Here is a 24936-nt window from a genome sequence, read left to right as displayed (position 1 = left end):
TATACAAAAAAAAACAAAAAAAACAACAGCCTATCCAGATTTCGGGCTTATTTGCCCTCATCAGGTCAGCATACTGATAAATATCTAACCAATGATGACCACATTCGTCGTTTAAACATCAATCACTCCTCCTGGTTGTTATGGTGAGCATCGCCACGGATTATGTCTCACATGGTAAAACCGTATAATCTGCTAAGAACAACCATCCGTCTGCCACCCAGACGATTGTTCCCGCTAATGCAAACCACTCAACCAGAAGGCACGTGTTGTAATCGGCGGGTAAATCGACATAGGTGGAGTGTGACGAGCACTCCCCTGATCTCCAATGTACATATAATGTCCGACACCAAAGCATCACCTCCAATCGGGAGGCCTCAGCTCAGCCACTGTCAAGCAGACAAATATAACGTGGTCACATCAGTTAAACATCAAACGAGCCACCTTTACGGATTTCAGGCTTATGTCTCACACGGTAAAACCACATACCTGTTGACAGTGATAGAATAAGGTATGTATGGTGGAGAATGCCAAAAAGTCACACGAGTGAAAAAGTGAGAATGACAAAAAGTCACACTTGTGTGTGTCAGAAACTTGTACTCTCTTTTAGCTCATCTAGTAACAATTTGAACTGATGAATGTTGCAGAGCTCTGGAAAAAATAGAGTTGACAAGCTTGACAACAACTGTCATGAAATGAGAAAAGTCAAGAACCTTGCTCGCTAGTGCTTATTGGTGGTTAACACAGTGGTAATTGACAGAGGAGTGGAATTCAGGATCATTTCTGCAAAGTGCAATGAAGCCTGCATTGACACCCAGCATTGCCGGTACACCATCAGTTGTGATTGAAACCAGTTTCTTGATCTGAATGTTTTTCTCGGTCACATACCTTTTGAATTTGTTGGAGATACACTCACCTCTTGTACTCTCTGAGTGTCAAAAGAGTGAGAAAATCCTCCTTTTTTGTTGAGTCTTTGAGTGCCATGCAAATGAAAAAAATCAGCTGGGCTTGTATCCATCATGTCTACCGAACCATCAAACTGCAGTGAGAAACATTCAGTCTGAAAAGTTTTGGTGTATTTGCTGAGTGACATCCTCGGCCAATAATTTCACCCTTCTGGCTACCGTTGAAGTGCCACCCGGCATGCCTTTCATGGATGTCGTAATTTCATCTGTTTTTAAAGTCTTTGCATAAGGTATCAGCAGCAACCGTATAGTCTCCAAGATAACTATGCCATCGCTGAATGGTTTATGTTTCTCCAGCAGATGGCAAATGCGAAAAGACGCCTTTGTACTAGCCTTGCCTTTAGCCACAGCTTTTGGAAAGAGTGACTGTTGAGCTTTCAAAATGCCCTTTTACCTCCAAAATTTTGTCAGCCAAATTGCACGATTGAAAGGAAAGTTTTATTTAAATTTTGCATGCATTGTCTTGTGATGCTGTTCCAACTTGCCTCTTTTACTCAAGGCGACACTCTGTGACAAATAGACAGATGCTCTTGTCTTTGATATTTGTAAAAAGACATTCACTTTCTCAATCCTAGAGGAAATTAAGCCTGGTGTTGGCTTAGTAGTTAGGGTGGTGGCTTGGGATCCCAGGGTCCTGAGTTCAAGCCCCGTTGGCTGCTGAATTAACACCAGGGGGTTGACTCAGCCTGTCATCCATCTGAGGTCGGCGAAGTGAGTACCAGTGTACTGGTCCCGGTGTATGCCCCGGTTAGAATAGGTATACCATTTCCCTGTGTGTCGTAAGAGGCGACCAGGGTTGGCGTCAGGAAGGGCATCCGGCCATAAAACATTGCCTCAAGAAAAAGCCTAACCCCTGCACAGCAGGGAAAAATGGCTGTAAAAACGGTCAATCCTAGAGGAAATTGTCGGTGTTTGCCTTCGCCTTGGATGGCCCTTGCTCCTCACTCATAATTTTGGCTTTGGGAAATTAATTTGAGAAACAAGAAAAATTAAAATGAAAAGCCCTGGTTATTCTATGTTTTGGCGGTTCAGTGACAGGCAATGAGCAACTGACAACTGTACGGTAGCCACGACAGTACAGTGACTGCATCATAGATGGATAATTGGTTCAGTTAAACGCAAATACTTTCTGATTGGCTTGTGCACCTACATTTAGCTCTATTTTTTATTTTTATTTTAACTCTCCAGCAGCTTGCATTTGTGACCAATAAACGCCACAGTTTTAAATACGACTGTATAGAATCTCGGCTTTTCCCACTCTCTATATATTGTTTTTTTTGTAATATTAAGTTTTTTGTTTTTTTTTAAAGATCGACTGCTCAAGACTGGGATCAACCTGTCGATCACGATCAACTGGTCGGAGACCAATGGCCGATAGGAATGCACACTCACCTCCAAGTCATCTAACCTGGGTTCTCATCAAACTCTGAATGTCAAGAACATCAAGGCTTCATGCAGGGAATAAAGTGTGAGGCTACTGAAAGATAATAAAGATTAGCCTTCATGATGTCTCAGTTTTGTTAAAGTAGTGTCACTTTGGGATTTTATTTTCACAAGATTCTTATACAAAATGTGATTCCTCATATTAGCTCATAGAATTGCTGAGCAATGATTTCAGAAAGTTCCCCACAAGTGTGCAAATAAATGGAACACCTTGAATAACAGAAGGAACAAACACAATTCACCAAAATTCTTGCTCACAATATAATGTGATCGTATGATGAAATGGACCTCAATACCACAATATAATGCAATATGACAGTCGTAACCTTCCTCAATGATAGACCTGAACATGCCATTTCGTTATCTTTTACAAATCACATTGAGAACAACATATCACAAATATATTACAGTGACAACTAGACCTAATCTCGATAGTGCACATGGATGTGCAAATAGCAATATAATGCTGAAGCCAAGTACTCAGTCGACATCACTGCTGCAAGCAGAGAAAAAAGGTAGCGGTTGCATTGCAAATCTGTTGACGAAGCATGAAAAATGCATACCATAAAGATCATTCCGTCAAGTGACAGCATTTTCCAGGTAATGCTTCACGGAAATGAAAAGAAAAGAAAAAAAAAAGAAAAACAAAGACACATTGACATATATATATATATATATATATATATATATATATATATATATATATATATATACACACATATATATATATATATACATATATATAGATATATTTCCATACAATAAACAATTTCAAATGGTACAATACTCATACATAGGCCGAGCAATATTTATATCATAGATAATGGAATTGAATAACAAAGCATTATTCCAGTACATACAAATTTCATTCATTGTATAGGAAGGGTTAGTCTTAAACAAAGCTTGAAAATACTGCCCCTCAATTTCATTCAAGATACATTAAGGAGAGAGAAAGAGAGAGAGAGAGAGAAAGAGAGAGAAAGAGAGAGAAAGAGAGAGAAAGAGAGAGAAAGACTTTTATCATAAAAGTATCAAAACACACAAGGAAAGCACACTCCATAAAAACAAATCCAAACTATTTTACAGCAAAAATAAATTCAACAAAAGCAATACAAACAAGGGTGTCTGTTCATGTCAAAAACCACCACAGAATAATACATATATGCAAATATACCATCAGAGATGGGGAATCCCCCGCCATTGAAAAATAATTGAAATCAGATAAGCATTTTTCCATTTATTACAAAAAACATTTTTTCAAGATGGCCGCCCAGTCGGCCATCTTGGATGCGGCCACGCCCACATTTCAATAGCGTTCTTCCTCTTCAGGTGGTACATGTGTGACACAAATTTCACATCGATATGGCAAAAAAACATTTTTTTCAAGATGGCCGTCCCAGTCGGCCATCTTGGATCCGGCCACGCCCAAAACCAATAGGGTTCTTCCTTTTCAGGTGGTAGATGTGTGACCAAAATTTCAAATCGATATGGCGAACAGTTTATGAGTTATCACACTCACAGCTATAAATGTTGACGCCCAGCCAGCCGGCCGGACGGACGGACGGACGGACAGCCGGACGACCTGGGTGACAACAATATCCCCCTTCCACCACGCGGCGGGGGATAAAAAGTAAGTCTAAGTACTTTACACTTTTACAAACAAATTCCATCACGAAAAGAAACTCGAAACCTCATCAATGTACCACTGATCACCCACAATATCCAGGCTCAAAAGATAAGCCTGCTCCATTTTTACTCGTGCTGAAACCATACCTTTAAAGCACAAAAGCACATTTGCATTTTCCCCTTCAAGTTTGCTTTCCTGGTTTTATAAATTGCCAGTTTAGCAATGCCAAACAGAAAAGACAAAAACGAGAGGACTGGTTTACTTTTATAATTCCCCCCGATTCCATAAATAAAGACTGGAAAGGAAAAAACAAAATTAAATTTATAGAAAAGCTGTTGAAGGAAGAGAAAGAGGGTACCAATCTCTTACATTCAATAAAACCGTGGGCAACATTTTCAATCAAATCACAAAAAGGACAAGAAATTAGAACAGAAGAATTAAACTTATGGAGTAATGTCTGTGTGACCAGGGCTTGATGTGCTAGTCTCCAATTCAGGTCTCCAGTTCACCCAAGAGTTGGAGAACTATACATTTTGTTCCACACTGGAGTTAAAAAAGCTCCAGCGGGTAAGGTCTCATTCCACCGATTTTTCAACAGTTTTGTAAAACCAGGTATACATGCTTCCAGACATATGTTGTAGATAGCCGTTTTCCCCATGACGTGAAACACACCAATTTCCTCTAAGTTTGAGGAGAACACACCCTCTTGTTTTTTTGAGGAAATTTGAAGTTCAGGGAAATAGAGACGTGAGTCCACCACTTCATCTACCCCAGTCCACCCGATGTTTAGTCTATGAAAGGTTTGAATTAGTGCTTTCAAGACATTTTCCACAATACGAGTAGAACGAACACCAGTTTTTAATGAAAGTGAGGTTAAAGGTAGCCAGGCATTCAAGGATGGCTGCAACAGGTCTCACACTCTGTTTATTCCAACACTGGTGAAACAATGCATAAACAACCTAGAGGTTGAAATTCTTGAGAACAAAGGATTCCAAACTAATGGCTCATGTACAAACTTTTGGGCATCGTACGATACCTCTAAACGTTGCACTCCGAGGACTTGCCAAGCATTCAAAAGGCTCTGATGAAAACTGAGGAGCTGAGACATGTCAACATGTTGCAAGTCGGTGAGGAAAAGTTCACCGTCATATTTCAAACCTTCCACTATCTGCAACTAGGCGTTTGTGAGAGGTCGCCAAGTAACACACTCACTGTACAGTCGGCGCTTAATCGTGAAAATTTGGAATGCCATTATCCGACTTGGGATATGCATCAGAATTTGACCACCTGCATTTCGGGGTCTGCAGATCACGTCTTGGCCCAGCCAATGGAAGCCACCCCAGAAAAAAAAATCAGTCAGAACCCGCTGAATGCCTGTGACCAAGTACCTCGGAGGTTCAAGTGGGATAACTTTATGCCAAATAAAAGGAACCACCAGGTTATTTATGATTGACACCGTGTCTTAAGCGAGAGAAGTCGGTACAATCTTTTCCACCTTGCCAGTTTCAATTTAATTTTTTCCAGGAAGTTCTCCCAATTTTTTTGTTCATATGCTTCAATTCCAAGAAATAAGCCTAAATATGTAAACCCCTCACCACTCCACTGCATTCCTCTTGGTAAAACAGGCAGGGACGAATAAGGCGATCTGGGGCAAAAATACATCAAACAAAATAGAATGGTTAACACTGTCAAAAGCTTTTTCTTGATCTAAAAGTAATAAACCAAAACCAGGAGATGTAGTTCAACCGAGACTGATCAAGTCTCTCACCAAAAAAATATTATCGTATATGGAACATTCTGGAACACAGTATGATTGATCAGTGCCATTCAAGAAAGAGATGACTTCCTTGAGACGGGTTGCAAGTACTTTTGACAATATTTTATAGTCCGTGTTGAGGAGTGACACAGTCCGCCAATTTGCGGTCTCATGCAGGTTTCTTTTCTTCGGAAGGAGACAAAACTGCCCTCTGGCAGCTCAATGGCAATTCACCTTGTTCAACTCTCTCCTGAAAGACCTCAAGAAGTGTAGGGCCGAGAATATCCCAGAAAGCTTTATAAAATTCAGCCAGAAGGCCGTCTAGTCCAGGGGCTTTCCCATCCTTGCTATCCCTGAGCGCAGCAGTAAGTTCTCCAAGAGAAATGCCAGGTTCAAGCAATTGTTGTTGGTCTTCAGACAGAGAAGGGAGCTGTTCAATCATCGCATTCCTGTTCTCTTCATTCACAGCTCTTTTTGCGAAGAGTTTATAAAAATCGTCTTGCAGTTCATGCTTGATATCACTCTGGGAGGTTAACAAATCACCACCAGAAGAGCGCAAAGCATGGACTTGTTGAGAGGTCTTGACCGTTTTTTCCAAATTGAAGAACCCTTTGTTTGGTGTGTCTTGTTGGATTTTTTCGTTCCGCAGTCGGACGAATGCACCGGCTGCCCGCTCTTTCACCATTTCAGCCAGAAGGGTCCTTTTCTCCGACAACTGCTGGGCATTCACGCGAGACAATCCAGCTTTCTGCTCACAGATAAGTATATCGCTTTTTGAAGCAGATATCACACCAAAAGCGTTGTATGTGCTGAAAGCGCAGTATTGTTGGAAAAAACATTTGATTTGGGACTTTGTGCAGTCCCACCATTGCCTTAAGTTCAAATATGAAACCTTTTGTGACTCGCATTTTTCCCATACCATTTTAAAAGCTTCTATAAAATGTGCACTTTGTAAAAGTTTCAAATTAACAGTCCAATATGCACTTCCACAGACATGATGAGGAAAGCCACACACCATAACAATCATGTGATGATCGGAAAAACCAGACGGCCTTATATAAGAGTTCTTAACAATGTTTACCATTTCATGATTCACATAAAATCTGTCTCGGCGAGCCATCGTCAAAACATTTCTTGATGTACAAACCCATGTATACTGACGGATATTATGGTTTTGTACCCGCCACACATCCACCACTTTAAACTTTTTGACTAGCTGTGCCAAAGGCCTTGCACTGGGTGGATGAGGCTCACAAGTGTTCCGATCAAGTTGTGGGTCGAGGGTGCAGTTGTAGTCACCCCCCAGACACAACAACATGGTTAAGTCAATGGTGCTTACAAACTCTGCCAACTTGTGCAGAAAAGCACCTCTTTCAGAGTTAGCACAAGGACAGTAAACATTTGTCATGCAAATCTTTAGTTTACCACTGACAAATTGCAGAGACAGTAAGTAACCTTTGCAAATTTCCTTACAAGTTACATCCGAAGGCTGGAGTCGAGGATGCAACACTATTGCCACACCAGCCTTGGCCTCAACAAGCGCACTCGAGAAAAAAAAGACAACCTTTAAAGATTTTTCACCACTCATCCTCAGAAGACTGATTTGCATGCATCTCCTGCAGCATTAGCACGTCAATTTTTTTCATTTTGGAAGAGCTGAAATACCTGGAGGCAATGCACACAACTGCGGCCTCCATTGATGTTCAGGGATGCTACTTTTATCACCATTCTGTTAGTTATTCTTGAAGCTCTTTACCAGACAGAGTAATACATTTCTTTAACCTTTGGAATTGAGGATCTGACATGTTAACCTAATAAAGTTCACGAATCATACTCCTTGCAGTTTTAATGAAATTGTGTAAATTTGAGAAGTAATCTTTGATTTTTACGTATCTTTTCCTGAATGTATCATCCAGGAATTTAATCACATTTTCTTGAGACCCTAAGGTTGTGTCGTTTTCCCCTTGATCCTCTTGAGATCGTAAAGCACAGAAATGTGGGGTAGAAGCGGTTTTCATCTGAATCAAGTGCTTCATCTATGGCCTCTCCTATTACTTGTGAAATGCATACTTTTGGCTCAACAGAAAGTTCTGCTCTGTTTACGGATCCCTCCGAATTTGCCTTGTCCATGTCCTTCCCCTCTACAACAAATTCAAACCCATCGATTTTTACACTGAGTTCAACATTCAGTGTTTTTCCATTTTCAGGTAGTATCATATAAACCACTCTTTTAAAGGACATGACGTGTTTAAATTTATCGCGAACACTTCGCATCGGCACCATTGAGATCCTCGACACAACCTTACCGAGCTTATTTAACTGGTTACACAAGTCCTGGTTCCATATAAATGGTGGAATATTATTAATGTTAACTTTAACTGTTGGGGCCTGCAAAGTGAACACAGAGAAGTAAGTGTTCGGTTCGATGAACAGGCCATGCTCAACCCCCGTGACGACCATGTGTTCCTCCGACACAAACACAACAAACTTCTTATTCATGTGAGAAGCAGCACGAATATTATGTAAACCAACGATGTTACCAATGGCGGAAAGCACATCGTTAAGTTCCACCTCACTGGGAGGGAAGCAAAAAACAGCGTGTTTACGAGTTAGTGACTCGAACATCCCGATACAGAAACGTTCACCCACCATTCTAACTCAAGAAAACAGGTTAGTAAAATTTATCGAGAGAAATAAGGCGTTTTCACAAACACCAAGAAATCAACGATTGAAGTTGATAATTAACAAAGAACACGGTCGCAGTGAAAGAGAAAAACCTCCCCCGGCGGCCATGCCAGGCCTTCGGCCTACGATTTTCGACACGAGACCGTGGGCTGTCTGTCTGTCTGTCTGTCTGTCTTCTCCAGACAGGAAGTAAAAGAAAAAACACGGGAAAAGTCCACAAGTAAAAAACGAACACATGGGAAACGAAAAATGGGAAGAGTGGAAACACCAAACAGCACAGCAGAGGAGGGGTACTCACGACATGAAGCAAGGAGCGGCCATGACAGTACACACAATGTACCAACAGCCAGCAGGGGGCGAGGAGAGAGAGAGAGAGAGAGAGAGAGAGAGAGAGAGAGAGAGAGAGAGAGAGAGAGAGAGAGAGAGAGAGAGAGAGAGAGAGAGAGAGGGTGGGGGAGGAGGAGAGAGATGAAAAGATGAGGAAATAGAAAGGGGGAGAAGAGAACTAGAAAGGAGAGGGATAGCATGGCAACAAGCCTTTAAATTTGGCAAAAACCAATTTTTCACATATTGCAAGCAAAATGTACCTTAGATTGTAATCTATACCAATAAATGAGTGAGTGAGTGAGTGAGTGAGTGAGAGTGAGTGAGAGTGAGTGAGAGTGAGTGAGAGTGAGTGAGAGTGTGAGTGAGAGTGTGAGTGAGAGTGTGAGTGAGAGTGTGAGTGAGTGTGTGAGTGTGTGTGTGAGTGTGTGAGTGTGTGAGTGTGTGAGTGTGTGAGTGTGTGAGTGTGTGAGTGTGTGAGTGTGTGAGTGTGTGAGTGTGTGAGTGTGTGAGTGTGTGAGTGTGTGAGTGTGTGAGTGTGTGTGTGTGTGTGTGAGAGTGTGAGAGTGTGAGAGTGTGAGAGTGTGAGAGTGTGAGAGTGTGAGAGTGTGAGAGTGTGAGAGTGTGAGAGTGTGAGAGTGTGAGAGTGTGAGAGTGTGAGAGTGTGAGAGTGCGTGAGTGCGTGAGTGCGTGAGTGCGTGAGTGTGAGAGTGCGTGAGTGTGTGTGTGAGTGTGTGTGTGTGTGTGTGAGTCCTCCATAACTCAAACCATAAAACCTCACAGCCTCAGACTTTGCATGCATACCAAGGGAACTCAAGGGAAGGTATGAATGAAAATTGGGTGTTTGGGTTCATTTCAGCACCCCTTTTGAAAATAATTAACCGCCTTATATAATTATCCTTCAGCAAGGCATCATCCTTAGTCAGCCCTCTGTCAGCTTGCTGGGGTCTAAATTCGCCATTATGTTCGGCTTATTCAAACATGCCTTGATTTGGAAACATGATAGACTCTCACCAACTAATTGAAGTTGATAATCTAAGTTTTATATCTGATTTGAGAATCGAATATCATGGATTAATTGTCAAAAGCTGGAGTGAAATCTGAAAATTTCAAGAAATTAGCGATTTTTATAAGTAAGTGTATTTATTTAAGCAAAGCATTAAACTTAACTTTTTCTACTGTTTAGACGATTATATTGAGTGAAGAAAAGATTAAGGAATGTGCAGAAAGTGTAACGTCATTGAGCACAAGACCATGTTCTACAATCTGCTTTTGCAAGCCATGGCGATACAGTCCATCACGATCTTTTTTTCGACAATTACGCACACGGTTTGCTTTTTCACCATTGTGTGGGATCTGCGAACATTATGAAATAATAATATAAATATGCAAATAGTTGCTGAAATATATTAATAGTCGGCAGTTTCTTCAAGTGAAGAGGTTCTTTTTGTTGCTGCAAGTGAAGTTTTTTTTCTTTACACCATTTTGTGTGATCTGCTTTCATGACAAAATATGAATATAAATATTAAGTTTGACAAAATAGAGGCCCTAAATGTTAATGGAAAAACTGGCACCCTTTTTTTTTCTAAACCAGTGAAGTTTCAAGATGTGTTTAGACATGGTTGCCACAAATCTACCCCCAAAAATGACAAATCCAGAAAATGTTACATAAGCCCACGGACTAATACTGGGTAGCACGGTCGGCCAACGATGTAAGGTATTGCGAGGCCGTTAGCCCTAATCTTCTCCTTTCTTTTGATGTGTGTGTGTGTGTGTCTGTGTGTGTGTGTGTGTGTGTGTGTGTGTGTGTGTGTGTGTGTGTGTGTGTGTGTGCGTGTGTGTGTGTGTGTGTGTGTGTGTGTGTGTGTGTGTGTGTGTGTGTGTGTGTGTGTGTGTGTGTGTGTGTGCGTGCGTGCGTGCGTGCGTGCGTGCGTGCGTGCGTGCGCGTATCTCCTCCAAAACAATAAATTAGTTAGCATTAGTTAATGAACGTTAATTATTCCAAGGTGTCTTTTGCAAACAGTAGGAAAAGTATGACCACCATCCAGAATAAATTGTGTGTGTGTGTGTGTGTGCGAGAGAGAGAGAGAGATAGAGAGAGATAGAGAGAGATAGAGAGAGATAGAGAGAGATAGAGAGAGAGAGATAGAGAGAGATAGAGAGAGAGAGATAGAGAGAGAGAGATAGAGAGAGATAGAGAGAGAGAGATAGAGAGAGATAGAGAGAGAGAGATAGAGAGAGATAGAGAGAGAGAGATAGAGAGAGATAGAGAGAGATAGAGAGAGATAGAGAGAGATATATATATATATATATATATATATATATATATATATATATATATGTATATATATATATATATATATATATAGCATCTGTCCTTGCCTAAGTAAAGAGTGGAGAAGATATATCAGAATAAGTCTGTGTCCGCTTAGTAAGTTGCTTGCCTTGTTGTCGCACCCCACAAATTCCTTACTATCCCTGCTTGCATACAATGATAAATCCATTCACTGTGCCACATATTTTTCCTCACCTGTCTGTTAATAAATGCTTGATTGCTTGTGTAGAAATGTTCCCAGTTTGTTTTCATCTTTTCTTTCATTTGTCCAATACGGTCCGTATCCGAGCCGAGTCGGGACTTCATCTCCCAACGATCCGCTCTTCCAGCCGGTACGTTCCTTGGAAGTTTTGCTCGGCTGCATCTGACCCGGTCAGGTGACCCGTTTCAGTGATCCGGTTCGGACAAGGCATGTTCCCTGGTAATTAAGTCACGTGATTATTTTAGATAACCAGATAAACCTTAGATGGAGGACCCTAGGTCACGTGGTTGAGTTATTGGCGTTCATGGTCGATTAGTGACCCGCCACGTCACGGAGTTAAACAAAGCATGCATTACCTCGTTTCCTCTGCATCAGTTGTAATCAAAATGTACCTTTCTTTCCTCAAAACTGTACCTTTATTTAATGATAGAAGACGCATTGTGCCGTCTTCAAATGAACACCAGAGGCCTATGAAGACTCAGCTACGTGGAGCAAAAAAAGCTGGTGGCGATTTCTGGGCCGCTGGAGGGAAAGGTGTGGCCTGGCTAATGGGCAGTGCTTGTGACGCTGGGGGAGAAGAGTGGAGGCATGGCCTGTAGAATGGGCACCGCTTGTGGCACAGTCAGGAACTGACCTATGTGTGTGTACATATATATATATATATATATATATATATATATATATATATATATATATATATATATATATATATATATATATATATATATATATATATATATATATATATACAGTAGACTAGGCGTAAGTCGGCAGCGTGTAACTCATCACTTCGCCTAAGTCGGCAGCGTCAAAAAGTCCCGAATTTATCTCATGTTAAGTCCCTATGAATAAAGGGTCATCCCTCTGTAAGTCGTCATCTCTAAGTCGTCACTTCGTCTAAGTCGTCAGATGTTGTCCGTTCCTACGTAATGGAAACTCAAGTAAATTACCACTCCTAACTCATCACATGGAACTGCTGCCTCGTGAGAATCCCGATTTCATGGAATCGTGATGCTCGCTCATTGGTTTACACCGCCAGTGATACGCTATTTATAACTGCGTACACACGTTGATTGCACTGCAGGCAGGACAATGGCGACTAAGCATAAGCTTACAACTAAAACCTACCAAGAAAAATACGGCATTATCCAGTTTTGCGAGGCAAACCCACTGATGAAGAAAACAGCCACAGCTGAGAAGTTGGACATCAAACAGCAGACATTGAACGATATCTTGAAGAATAAGGGCACGATGTTTGGACAAGTGGAGAAGATCGCGAGGCCGGTCAGGTCAGGTATGGGAGCATGTGCCAGAACAGCACGTCGCTGCGTCCACTTTCCGCCGATACTCCAGGGGCCTCCGTCTGGCCATCCCCCAGGCAGATGCCAGGCCCAACCCCATCTCCTTGAGATAATGGTCAACCTGTTGCAACCATGAGGCACGTGGTCGACCCACTGGCCTCCTCCACTCATGAGACTCCCTCGCTGAGAGAATCTGGTGAGCAGGATCAGAGTCAGGAAAACGAGCCACATGTCCATACAGCCGCAACTGACGCTCACGGACTATGCAGGTAACAAATCTCATCCGAGTCTCTCTCAGCAACCGCTCGTTGGACACAAAATCCGACCAGCGATAGCCAAGGATTCTCCGAAGAGACCTGGTACCAAAGGAATTAAGTCTCCGTCTCAGATCCTTGGTCAGAGTCCAAGTCTCGCACCCATAGAGCAAGACTGGAAGTACCAAGGACCTGAAGACTCGGACTTTCGTCCTCCCGCACAGGTACCGGCAGCGCCACACCCCATGATCCAGTGAATCCATGACTCCCCAGGCCCGACCCAGACGTCTATTGACCTCTGACTCGCAGCCAGCAGAGACATGAATATCACTGCCAAGGTAAGTGAATCTCTCCACGACCTCAACATCCTCACCACAAACAGACACAGACAGGACAGCAGCATCCAAGATGTCACCAAAAGCCTGGATCTTAGTTTTGACCCAAGAAACCCGTAATCCCAACGGCTCCGATTCCTCATTCAGCACCTCGAGGGCCCCCAAGAGGATGTCTAAAGTCTCCGCAAAGATGACTGCATCATCTGCAAAGTCAAGGTCCGAGATCTTGACATTCCCAAATGACGCACCGCAACTTGATCTCTCCGACATCCTCCCTAGAATCCAGTCCATACAAGTGCTGAAAAGTGTGGGGGCAAGTACACATCCCTGACGAACTCCAATAACAACTGGAAATAAGTCAGAGATGGTACCACCACACTTCACAGCACTCTCAGTACCAGAGTAGAGTTCAGACATCAGATCGATCAGTTTTGGTGGCACCCCACGAAGACCAAGAATCCTCCAGAGGACATCCCGATTCACTGAATCGAACGCTTTACAGAGATCAACATAGGCTGCAAGCAGCCCCTGCCGAAACTCTCGTCTGCGTTCGGTGAGGACACGAAGTGCAAGGATACGGTCAATCGTTGACCTCTTTGGTGTAAAGCCTGACTGCTCTGGACGCTGGTGCTCAAGCAGATGGTGGCGAACCCTATCGAGAATTATCCGAGCAAAGACCTTGCCCGGCACTGAGAGCAGCGTCACCCCTGGGTAGTTGTTGCAGTCTTGGCGATCACCCTTCCCTTTCCAGAGAGGGACAACAAGGCCCCTCTTCCAGTCAGTTGGGATGATGCCTGTGTTCCAGGCAGAGCACAAAACTGCATGCAACGACACGAGTGCAGCATTTCCACCAGCCTTGAGAAGTTCGGCATGGATGCCACAGATCCCTGGAGCTTTGCCCCGTTTCAACTGGTTCACCGCAGCCCGTGTTTCCACAAGTGTAGGTGGACCACAGTTGATTCGAGGGTCAGCAACAGGGATTGTAACACCCTTGACGTCCAACTCGACAGTTGGGGGATCAGCCTGGTACAACCGCTCAAAGTAACCGGCCCAGCGGCCCAGCGGGCTTTCACTTCAGACTCCTCTGTCAAGAGCCTACCAATCTCTGCTCGAACTGCAGTGCTCCGAGGGATGGGCTTGGATGAACGTAATGCGCGAATTCCCCTGTAAGCGGGATGAGAATCACCTGTCCACAGGTGATGCTCTACCCCCTCACAGATTCCTCGCACATAGGCCTCCTTGTCCACCCTCAGTGCACGTACAGTTTTACGCCTCAGCTCCCTGAACAGCTCAGCTCTGCCATTCAGCCTGGCCCTGCGACTCTGGTCAATGGTATCCAGTGTCCCTTGAGAGACAAAATTCTTCTTTGCCCTGCGGTGAGCTCCAAGGCATCCACCGGCAACATCAAGGACGGTGGTCTTGAAGGCGTTCCACAACTCTTCAGGACCCCCCAAAGCACCCAGACCCCCCAAGTGTCCACTCAGCCTGTTCGCAAACTCCTCAGCTACTCTCTCATCCCTGAGCTTGGTAACATCCAGCCTCGGCTGGGATGGTACCATTCTCCAGGATTTAAGGTGCAGCTTTAGAGTTGCTACAACAAGCCTGTGGTCAGTATTGAGGAACTGAGCACTCCGGTAGACCCTGCAGTTCTGGATCATCCTCCAACGACCGTCAATGAGGACATGGTCAATCTCCTTTGCCACACCGCCAGCGTTGGAATACCAAGTCCAGCGATGAGCTTGTGGGCGCTGAAACCATGAACCAGCCACCCTAAGTCCATGACTTCTTGCAAAGTCAAGGAACTTAGTGCTATTCTGGTTCATAGTTCCTGACCCATGGGGACCAACACACACCTCATAACCGTCCCTATCAGTTCCAGTCGATGCATTGAAATCCCCCAAGACTAGAAGTGTATCTCGTCTGGGGCACTGATCAACCACAGACTCGAGTGTGGCATAGAATGCATCCTTCACGGTGAGATCACTCGCCTCAGTCGGAGCATAAACAGAGACCAGGGAAATGACACCTAAGGAGTGACGAATCCTTAATCTCATAATACGCTCGTTGACCGGTGTTACCTCAATTATCATTGGGGTCAGCTTATTGGACACAGCTACAGCAACTCCTTGGGTATGGTAACCATCAGAGCGACCAGACCAATAGTAGGTGTAACCACCCACCATTATCTCGCCGCAATCCGGTCTCCGAACCTCAGAGAGAGCTGCAATCCCGATGTCCAAACGCTTGAGCTCAGATGATAACAGAGACAGGTGATCATCCTCTCTTAGGGATAGGACATTCCAGGCACCCACCCGAAGGGACCACCTCAGGTTAACCCAAGGAGACCGCCGTCTGGTGGACGACACCTCAGCACCACTCCGACACACTCTCCCGCAATCTGACCCAGGGATGTTACCCCGTGGTTTCCCTCCTATCATCAAAGATTGGGGGTCCCGAAGGCTTTTCCCCAATCCCGTCATCCGGTGAGCTGCCCTGCGAAGGGAAGCTGCACATGAGGTACTCCCACGGAGTGGGTTTTCAGATTTTTTTGCGTTTTTGCGTTTTGCGGAATGAAGGGTTTTACGGTGGCTGGAGTGCAAATCCTGCCACCAACCTCCTAATAAGAAGTGACCCAACTGCAGGAGGACGTCCGCAGACACAGTTGGGCACTAGATATGGATGGTCGTTGGCTCACAAGGAGCTCCTCCGCCCTTTGACAGGTTTTGTTTTTAATCCTGCTGGGTGTCCATATCCAAACACCCTCCTCACCAGAAAACCTGGTGGGGGAGACGGTTCAGTCGCCGACAACCCGACCATGGAACAGGTTAGTACAGGTTTACATGATACCTGTAGCAGGTCACAGATTGAATCTGACCTGACAGCAAAGGCCGATGGTAAGTGTGAAACGCGTGAGATGTGTGTCCTTTGAAGATGCCGATGACGCGCTCATCATCTGGTTTCGGCAAATGTCGGCTTAGCCAAATATTCGGTTGGACGGTGAAATATTGCTGCTGAAGGCACGTAAATTCGCTGCGGACCTCGGGCATGATTATGCCGAGACCTTGCCGATGTACTGGATAGACAGATTCAAAGTGAGGTGGGGAATCGGCAAGGTCAAGAAGTGCGGCGAATCAGGCAGCGTGGATTCGGCAGTGGTGCACCACTGGAAGGATGGCAAATTGAAAGACATCTTGGAAAGGTATCAGCCTCGGGACGTGCACAATGCCGATGAGACTGTGCTTTTCTGGCAGATGCTGCCAGAAAAGTCTCTGGGGTTCGTTGGTCAATCCCATCATGGTGATAAGCAGGCGAAGTTGTTGTCTTACAGTTGTTCATTATCTTTACTTTTGATAAAATGATTCATGAATTCCATCTTTGCTTGATCACTTTCCAACTCACCAATGAACCCCCACCTATGCCCCGAGGATTGTGTTTTCCTTTTGGTACAATAGTCGGCTCTCACACATACGTGTCCAGGCCACGCGAGACTTCATCCTTCACCCCACAGTCATCATGAATGTTCGCATACGCGTAAGTCGTCACATTTCTAAGTAGTCACTTTTTTCTCGGTCCCGATGGTGAAGACTTACACCTAGTCTACTGTGTATATATATATATATATATATATATATATATATATATATATATATATATATATATATATATATATATATATATATATATATATATATATATAAAAAATGTAAGAGTGGAGCAATGAAAAAGTTTTATCACATTAATTATATTTTACGAGAAATAGTTTGTCATTTTAAAGATAATTCCGAAGAGACCTCCTTTACTTTGCTACTTGAAAAATAAAATACTTTATTAATTTTTGGCCAAATTTTATCAGCAGTTAAAGCTTTGAGAGTGATGTATTTAACATATCCAAAAATAAAATGACAGGGAGAAACAGGGAGAGTGAGGGACAGAGGGAGATTAAAACATCTCATCTCAACCTCAGGCTTATCTAAACAGGGTGCGAGAATGCAATGTGTTGGTGACCCTGACATAGTAAGGCCTAGGTGACATTTGCCACGGCGGTCGTGAGGTCTCCAAAATGTGCGGCCACTAGCAATTCTACGGTGGCCGCAGTATTTCCACGGTCACACAATGTAGCAGTCACATATGTTTTTATTTTTCGGGTAGCCGCACGGCGTGTTTATAAATTGTGGAGACCGAAAACGTGGGGGTGCCGTATGGTCTTTGATTTGATGTCGCACGGTGACCTTAGGGCGTCCCTGCGGCGGCAATATAATTTTCAAGGCAGACGCAAGGAGACCTCAAGGTGCCCGCAAGGGGGCCAAAGGCGAACGTGCGGCCAGACGGACGGTAACGAGTGGGTATATATACCAGTCCTTTTTTTTGCTGAAATAAAAATATACCAGTATATATAACTGAATATACTATAACTATAATATACTGTGGTCCCCCAGAATCCAAACAGCCAAGCTGTTTGAACAAATTGGAATCCGAACAATTTTTTCGAGAAAGTTTGGCCCTAAAAACCCAATACATTTTAAAAAACCGAACAAAACGTAGAGTTCATGTTTGTTCACGTGTCTTCCCACCTGTTCGACCCGCATCTTCGCGCTTTGTTCATTCAGTTCGTCGGTGGAAGTACTCAGTCACATTTGCTCTACGGCGAGGATAAGGCGGCCGTACGCCCTCTGAATTGACAGAAACGTGCGGCGGCCGTAGAGAAACTGAGGTGGCCTTAGGGTGGGCCTACGCCGTTTGGCTATATTTTACAGGCCGTAGGGGCGCTGTGGAATTATAACTGGGGAGTTATAACTTTTTTCATTTCTACGCTCGCCGTAGCAATTCGACAAAGCCAAGCTATGACGTAGATGTGTTCCACGTCGACCATACGAAGGACGTACGGTGGGCTTGCATTTTCCGTGCGACTGCCGTAAGCTCTTCTTAATGAAAAATGAATTTTCCCAACCCCCCAAAAATTACAGACCTTTCCTGTGTAGACCTTACGACAGTCAAATTATTTCTCCAAAAGATCTTTTCGCCTTTGCTGAAAATGGTTTGAATGAAATGAAGTTCGGTTACGGGATCCAAGAGGCGTATGACGAGGAAGAACGAAATCTGGAAGAAAGGTTAAAAACGGCCAAAACCATAGCTGGAACTCAAAAACTTCATGCTTTCATCCCTATTTCTGAAACTGCTCTTCAAGTATGCGAATTCAGCCTTCGCGACGAACACCGTATCAAGTCAGCTATTTCAAAATCTACACCAACTTTTAACGGGAAACTCTCAGGTTATGTCACAGTGCACTATGATGGAAAATGGTGGCTTGCCTGCATCATGGAAGCCTTTCAGGACACTCATGAAGTGAAAGTGAATTTTCTTCATCCAAACGGGCCCGCAAATAGTTTATTTTTTCCTGACATTGAAGATCACTGCATTTTAGACATTTCTGATAAACTTCTTTCTGTAGAACCAAAAACTGCTACAGGTAGAACCTACATAATCAGTAAAAAAGAAACACAGCTGTCAAACTAGAGGGGGAGCACTCGGGAGAGTGCAAAACCTCCACCGCCAATACTGCTGGGTCACTCAAGTGAATCTTATATCTTATTCATTAAATATGATGTCAACAGTGCTGAGAGTTATAGTTCTTTTCTCCAACATTTTTTTTTGGGGGGGGGGGGTTGGAAATCACTCAAAACATGTAAAAATGCAAAAAAAAAAAAAACCGCTTCCAGTTCCTGCATGTGCATGTGGAAAATTTATGTACAATATACTGATATAGTGTATTGGAAATCTTGTGTTCAAACATTGTGCGATGTATTGTGGCGTATTGTGTGTCCAGCACCCGAGTCCCCGAACAATAAAACCATCATCACACTTGAACCCATTGAGATCACATTTTCATTTATGCTGAGGTGTTGGAGTATATGAAGGGGTATTCTCACACGAAAAAAATCGGGACCATCGGTTTGGCTGGGGAGCGGGGACCCAAGCTCAAAGGGCACCCCAAACTATAACTTTTTGAATTGCCGTTTGAGAGTGATTTTACTTTATGTGATTCGAAAGATCTCGCTTTTACAAGCATTTTGATACCAAGATCAGCCAAATCGGACCACTACAACCTGCGATATCGCCTCTGGAAGATTGTGGGGCAGCCGGGGGCACCCAAATTTGGGGGGCCCCAAAAATGGGCCCACAGGTCTAAAAGTTGGTATTTTGAGTTTTTTCACCCAAGTGAATAAATGACCAACATATGGGGAGAAAATGAGGTATTAGTGTAGGGAGGGTGTGGACACTTGACATGCAATGCCCTTGTTGCTCAATTATTTTTTTTTTAATAGGACTGTGAATTTAAAATGGTATTTGCAAAAAAACACAACTTGGATGTCAAGTTTGACGAATAACCAGAGTTCAAACAAAAAATTTGTTTCAATTATCTTCATCTCGTTGCAAATCGGTAAGTACAACACGCAAAGGGTTAAAAAAAAAAAAAACACGCTTTCGATCCTTACTAACCCGTTTTTTGTCGTTTTCAAATTGCCATGTATGGTGACCATGAGGACTGAGGTGCTGGGGTGAGGGGTGAGGGGTGAGGGGTGAGGGGTGAGGGGTGAGGGGTAAGGGGTAAGGGGTGAGGAGTGAGGAGTGAGGGGTGAGATGGTGGGTTCAGACAGGAGTCAAGTTAAAACTTTCCACCAACTTTTAGTACGTAATAAATGGATACCTTGAAATGAAAAGACACCATTCAGGCCACCGAGGGTGTGTTCCGTTACCACCCAGCTTGCTATTGCTTGCCAAGCCAGCCGTTCCTCATCAACCGCTTCGTTGGAGTGCTTAAGCCACTTAGCGAGCGCTCTTCAAGCTCATCGGTGATGGAACATCCCCGAACCGGCGCGACTCCAGTGGAAATAGAATATTTCACCACAGTATACTGCACACAAGTCTCCCGACAATGTCCCACTATATGTACAGCACATAACCTCTCTCCCGACAGCGTACACGCAAATAGTGGTGCAGTACGTAACTAACATAACTTCTGGCGGTGTAATGGTACCATGCGTTGTTCACTTCTTCATCTTCATCGTTACTTCTTTTTTTTCAATCATTTATAATTCAACATTACGAAATGAAGTCCGTGATATCAACGACTTTCACATTCATTTACAAACGATAACGAAACGAGAATAAGTCAAAAATAATATCACATCGTTCAACACGGAAGAGAAAACGTGTTGGCCCGTTAAATGAAATGAGTGACATTCAATTCACCATGAAACGTCGACACTGGAAACAAAGAAACACCGACAGCATAATTGAGGAAAGAGTGATGTCAGGGGGGAGGTGGATGTTAAAAAAAAAAAAAAAAATAATAATAATAATAATAATAAATAAATAAATAAATAAAGATCAGGATCACGGCGTAACTCCGATATCCATTTATTTAATGTTATCCGGTAGTGCATTTACCTTTTGTATTGAGATACAAACGCAGAAACGATCAAGCCTGATCCAGTAAACAGCACTGCAACAATACACCGCCAAAACTGTCTCACACGACACCTGCAGGCAGCCATGCGTCACGCGCAGCTGTCGCCTTTATAGACGTTCACGGAAGTGACGTCATTTCGTACGTTACGTATTCCCGGTTTTCCCCCAAAACAAAAGGAGGATGTGATTTGACAATATCACTGAAGCCATGGCTATTTCAAAAAACAAAATGACAATTGGGTTGTTTCCTTCACAGTCATTAAATTATCCATTAATCAACAATTTCAGCAACTTTAACAAGTCATAAATCTCAATCTGAAAATGTCAACCATTATATAATAAACTTAACAAGAAGGGCACTCGGGAGAGCACGTACCTCCGGCACGCAATGCCCGATCCAGTAGAACATACCAGGGCCAAGAAAATTTTTGAAATATTGTCCGAAATATCGTTTTTGGCCCCATCTATCAATGGTGAAGAATCACTTACAGTAATCTGGAATAGGCAAAGTCTGGAAGCGAACGTAGAATTCTTCTCACATTCGCTTCATGAATATATCAAATTAAAGTCTTTTTGCGATGAAAAAATAAATATTACCTTAACATTACCTTCACAACAACAACTACACTGCCCAGAACAGGATCTCATCTGCAAAAATAAACATTACCTCAACATTACCTTCACAACAACAACTACACCGCCTAGAACAGGATCTCATCTGAAAAAAATAAATATTACCTCAACATTACCTTCACAACAATAACTACACCGCCTAGAACAGGATCTCATCTGAAGAAAAAAAAATCCTCAACATTACCTTCACAACGACAACTACACCGCCAAGAACAGGATCTCATCTGCAAAAATTAATATTACCTCAACATTACCTTCACAACAACAACTACACCGCCTAGAACAGGATCTCATCTGCAAAAATTAATATTACCTCAACATTACCTTCACAACAACAACTACACCGCCAAGAACAGGATCTCATCTGAAAAAATAAATATTACCTTCACAACAACTACACCGCCCAGAACAGGATCTCATCTGCAAAAATAAATATTACCTCAACATAACCTTCACAACAACAACTACACCACCGAGAACAGGATCTCATCTGCAAAAATAAACATTACCTCAACATTACCCTCACAACAACAACAACTACACCGCCGAGAACAGGATCTCATCTGCAAAAATAAATATTACCACAACATTACCTTCACAACAACAACTACGCCGCCGAGAACAGGATCTCATCTGCAAAAATAAATATTACCTCAACATTACCTTCACAACAACAACTACACTGCCAAGAACAGGATCTCATCTGCAAAAATTAATATTACCTCAACATTACCTTCACAACAACAACTGCACCGCCGAGAACAGGATCTCATCTGAAAAAAAAAATCCTCAACATTACCTTCACAACGACAACTACACCGCCTAGAACAGGATCTCATCTAAAAAAATTAATATAACCTCAACATTACCTTCACAACGACAACTACACTGCCAAGAACAGGATCTCATTTAAAAATATATATATTACCTCAACATTACCTTTACAACAACTACACCGCCGAGAACAGGATCACATCTGCAAAAATAAATATTACCTCAACATTACCTTCACAACAACAACTACACCGCCGAGAACAGGATCTCACCTGAAGAAAAAAAAATCCTCAACATGACCTTCACAACAACAACTACACCGCCGAGAACAGGATCTCATCTAAAAAAATTAATATTACCTCAACATTACCTTCACAACGACAACTACACCGCCGAGAACAGGATCTCATCTGAAGAAAAAAATATCCTCAACATTACCTTCACAACGACAACCACACCGCCAAGAACAGGATCTCATCTGCAAAAATTAATATTACCTCAATATTACCTTCACAACAACAACTACACCGCCTAGAACAGGATCTCATCTGCAAAAATAAATATTACCTCAACATTACCTTCACAACAACAACTACACCGCCTAGAACAGGATCTCATCTAAAAAAAATTAATATTACTTCAACATTATCTTCACAACAACAACTACACCGCCTAGAACAGGATCTCATCGAAAAAAAAAATTCCTCAACATTACCTTCACAACGACAACTACACCGCCTAGAACAGGATCTCATCTGCAAAAATTAATTTTACCTCAACATTACCTTCACAACAACTACACCGCCTATAACAAGATCACATCTGCAAAAATTAATATTACCTCAACATTACCTTCACAACGACAACTACACCGCCGAGAACAGGATCTCATCTGCAAATATATATATATATATATATATATATATATATATATATATATATATATATATATATATATATATATATATATATATATATATATATATATATATATATATATATATATATATATAACCTCAACATTACCTTCACAACGACAACTACACCGCCTAGAACAGGATCTCATCTGCAAAAATTAATTTTACCTCAACATTACCTTCACAACAACTACACCGCCTCGAACAGGATCTCATCTGCAAAAATTAATTTTACCTTAACATTACCTTCACAACAACTACACCGTCTAGAACAAGATCACATCTGCAAAAATTAATATTACCTCAACATTACCTTCACAACGACAACTACACCGCCGAGAACAGGATCTCATATAAAAAATACATTTTTTCCTCAACATTACCTTCACAACAACAAGTACACCGCCCAGAACAGGATCTCATCTGCAAATATATATATATATATATATATATATATATATATATATATATATATATATATATATATATATATATATATAAATATAACCTCAACATTACCTTCACAACGACAACTACACCGCCGAGAACAGGATCTCATCCAAAAAATAAATTTTTTCCTCAACATTACCTTCACAACGACAACTACACTGCCTAGAACAGGATCTCATCTGCAAAAATTAATTTTACCTCAACATTACCTTCACAACAACTACACCGCCTAGAACAGGATCACATCTGCAAAAATAAATATTACCTCAACATTACCTTCACAACAACAACTCCACCGCCGAGAACAGGATCTCACCTGAAGAAAAAAAAATCCTCAACATTACCTTCACAACAACAACTACACTGCCGAGAACAGGATCTCATCTAAAAAAATTAATATTACCTCAACATTACCTTCACAATGACAACTACACCGCCGAGAACAGGATCTCATCCAAAAAATAAATTTTTTCCTCAACATTACCTTCACAACGACAACTACACTGCCTAGAACAGGATCTCATCTGAAAAAATTAATATTACCTCAACATTACCTTCACAACAACAACTACACCGCCGAGAACAGGATCTCATCTGAAAAAAAAAATCCTCAACATTACCTTCACAACGACAACTACACCGCCTAGAACAGGATCTCATCTAAAAAAATTAATATTACCGAAACATTACCTTCACAACAACTTCACCGCCAAGAACAGGATCTCATCTGAAGAAAAAAAAATCCTCAACATTACCTTCATAACAACAACTACACCGCCAAGAACAGGATCTCATCTGAAAAAAAAAATCCTCAACATTACCTTCACAACGACAACTACACCGCCTAGAACAGGATCTCATCTGCAAAAATTAATATTACCTCAACATTACCTTCACAACAACTACACCGCCAAGAACAGGATCTCAGCTGCAAAAATTAATATTACCTCAACATGACCTTCACAACAACAACTACACCGCCAAGAACAGGATCTCATCTGCAAAAATTAATATTACCTCAACATTACCTTCACAACAACAACTACACCGCCGAGAACAGGATCTCATCTGAAAAAATAAATATTACCTCAACATTACCTTCACAACAACAACCACACTGCCCAGAACAGGATCTCATCTGCAAAAATAAATATTACCTCAACATTACCTTCACAACAACAACTACACCGCCGAGAACAGGATCTCATCTAAAAAATAAATTTTTTCCTCAACATTACCTTCACAACGCCAACTACACTGCCTAGAACAGGATCTCATCTGAAAAAAATAATATTACCTCAACATTACCTTCACAACAACAACTACACCGCCTAGAACAGGATCTCATCTGAAGAAAAAAAAATCCTCAACATTACCTTCACAACGACAACTACACCGCCAAGAACAGGATCTCATCTGCAAAAATTAATATTACCTCAACATTACCTTCACAACAACAACTACACCG

At 42.3% G+C, this 24936-nt stretch overlaps 1 protein-coding gene across 8 annotated transcripts in view; it reads right to left on the bottom strand.

Annotated features, from left to right (window-relative positions):
- QTMAN (queuosine-tRNA mannosyltransferase) overlaps window positions 1-21116 on the bottom strand; it is an 86480-nt gene extending 65364 nt beyond the window's left edge. The window contains exons 1-2 of one of the 8 annotated variants that reach the window (XM_085874407.1): window positions 19931-20335; window positions 19719-19776 (exon numbers count right to left, since the gene is read on the bottom strand). In XM_085874407.1, the coding sequence (XP_085730533.1) occupies window positions 19719-19776; window positions 19931-19951 (79 nt within the window). In that variant the 5' untranslated portion in view covers window positions 19952-20335. Of the gene's footprint in view, window positions 1-19718; window positions 19777-19930; window positions 20336-20475; window positions 20554-20673; window positions 20814-21070 lie in introns of those variants that run through there. The other 7 variants (XM_085874414.1, XM_085874408.1, XM_085874406.1 and 4 more) reach the window with 7 other exon arrangements.
- Window positions 21117-24936: the final 3820 nt, after the last annotated feature.

The sequence above is a fragment of the Eptatretus burgeri genome, chromosome 3, assembly GCF_056783735.1.
Source record: "Eptatretus burgeri isolate ZD-2024b chromosome 3, Ebu_testis_v1, whole genome shotgun sequence".
NCBI classification, from domain to species: Eukaryota; Metazoa; Chordata; class Myxini; order Myxiniformes; family Myxinidae; genus Eptatretus; species Eptatretus burgeri.
This window is presented reverse-complemented; position numbering and strand designations above follow the sequence as displayed.